Here is a 2,089-nt window from a genome sequence, read left to right on the forward strand (position 1 = left end):
GAACCACCGAGGTTAGGTACCATGAACAAGGATTATCCGTTTTGGGTACGGGAGACAATGCACAGAATCCATGATGCTGTAGCTAACATGACAAAGAAAGCTGCTAAACGAATGAAGGAATATTATGACAGAAATGCATCACTAGCACCATTTAAGGAGGGAGATAGAGTGTTTCTCTACTACCCTAGACGAAAGAAAGGTGTATCCACAAAACTACTTACTAGATGGGAAGGACCGTACCTTCTACTGGACGCGATAAATGATTGCAACGCCCGTATACAACACACGCTTAACCCCAACAAAAAGTTAATTGTACATATGGATCGGTTAGCCAAATGCCCAGATGAAGATGAAACGGGAGTTTTAGATCTGGGTAATGCTTGGTTAACATACGTAGCAGAGGCGGAAACAGAGGCCGAGTAGTCGCCATCTTGGGATTCGAGATCTCGAGATAGCGACTGGGAACTGGCCGAAGGAAGTCACCAAACAAATGCGAATCGCGCCGTCGGATTCAAAACAAGTGACACAGGTGCATTGTTGTGAGAAGTTAAGCGTCGGTAGCGGAGTAAGCGAGTAAAGTAAACGAGTAAAAGTGATTTGGAAAGTGGAAATTCAAGTAAAATGGAGCAAGATCAAGTGCCAGAAAGAAGAAGTACTTTCGCTAATTTAAAAATAGTGCAAAGGAAAACTGGAGAAGAAAGGAGAATTCTACAAGCCAAGGTAGAGGCAAGGGTAACGCAAACCAAGCCAGCGGACCCAAAAGAGTTGGAGGAAAAAGTGCAAAGGGTGAAGGAAAAGTTCCGCAAAGACGAAGAGCAGAGACAGGTAATATTGATGAAAAAGGCACCAGCAGCGAAGCAGTTGAGGAGGAAGTTAGCTCCTGAGGCAGCAGCGTCCCCAGCAAAAATAAGCAGAGTGGAAATGTTGTTAGAAAGAGTGGAACAGGATAAGGAAAGAAAAGCAAAGAAAGCAAAGGACTTGGCAGAGTCAGACCTGAGCTGGATGGAAATGGTAGAAGAGGAAGAAAAAGGAGAAAATAAAGAAGCCATGGAAGTTGAGGAAAATGAGCATGTGTGCCTGCCAGGAATGTGCACAGTAGAGGTGAGGAAAGAACCTGTACCAATAAGCTCAAGCTCAAGCTCAAGCTCCAGCTCCAGCTCAAGTTCAGCAAGTGAAAGTGATAGTGAGGAAGAAGGAGAAGGTAAAGCCAAAGTGAGCGGGTTTGAAAAAGAGTTACAAGAATTACAAGAGAAGATGGAAACAACAGAAATGGAAAACCTGCAAAGTGAGGTGGAAGAAACAGAGGAAGAAAAGCAAATAAATGAGATGATAAGTAAGGAGGAGGAGGAAATTGCTAAAATTACAGAAAAGTTGGAAGAGTTAAATAAAAACAAAGCAGAATGGAAGTTGCACAAAATAGATGAGGAGTACTTGTCAAAACCAACGCCAAAAGCAGAATGGGCAGAAGCACCACAAAAGAAGAAACAGGAAGAGCAGGGGAAGAAGAAATTCCATCCAGAGGATCCTCGGTTCCAGCTGCGTTGCAGAAAATGTAACCAGAGGGGACATCAGACATCAACATGCACTGGAGAAAAAAGGAGGAGAAAGCATTAATATAAGTCCTGTTCATTTAAATTGGAAGTCAACGGTAATGTTTGTTTAAAAGTTTAAATAAAGTTGTAACCATTGTTTGTGAACCATGTGCGTTATTTCACAAACATTCCCAGCAACACTGGAAGCGGAAACAACGGTAAGGGCAAATACATGAAGACACAAACAGGGCAGGGAAAAGTTTAATAACAGAGTGCTTTCTTTTAGAAAAACAGCTCTTAAGAAATACAAGCCCACAGAGTGCTTTCTTTCAAAAAAAAAAAAAAAAAGACAACAACTCTCAAAGGAAAAAAACAACAGTAGTGAGTGACGGAGCGTTGGAAAAGAACAAGGCCCGGAGTGGGAAAATAAACAAAAAACGCGGGCATGGTAAGGAAGGACACTGAAATAAAAGTAGAAATTAGTAAAGAAAGGAAGAGGTCAGGGATCAGAAACAACCCGCAACGACTAACCTCACTCTTCTGGAGGGTTGAGCTCA

General features: G+C 42.3%; 1 protein-coding gene across 1 annotated transcript in view; it reads left to right on the top strand.

Moving 5' to 3' along the window:
• Nucleotides 1–621: 621 nt before the first annotated feature.
• The window catches only part of LOC127750469 (protein FAM133B-like), a 7,434-nt gene continuing 5,966 nt past the window's right edge, over nucleotides 622–2,089 (top strand). The window contains exon 1 of the mRNA XM_052272172.1: nucleotides 622–1,641. Coding sequence (XP_052128132.1) covers nucleotides 622–1,614 — 993 coding nt within the window. The 3' untranslated portion in view covers nucleotides 1,615–1,641. The remainder of the gene's footprint in view (nucleotides 1,642–2,089) is intronic.

Source organism: Frankliniella occidentalis, unplaced genomic scaffold (assembly GCF_000697945.3).
Source record: "Frankliniella occidentalis isolate FOCC.00 unplaced genomic scaffold, Focc_3.1 Scaffold193, whole genome shotgun sequence".
Classification (NCBI taxonomy): domain Eukaryota; kingdom Metazoa; phylum Arthropoda; class Insecta; order Thysanoptera; family Thripidae; genus Frankliniella; species Frankliniella occidentalis.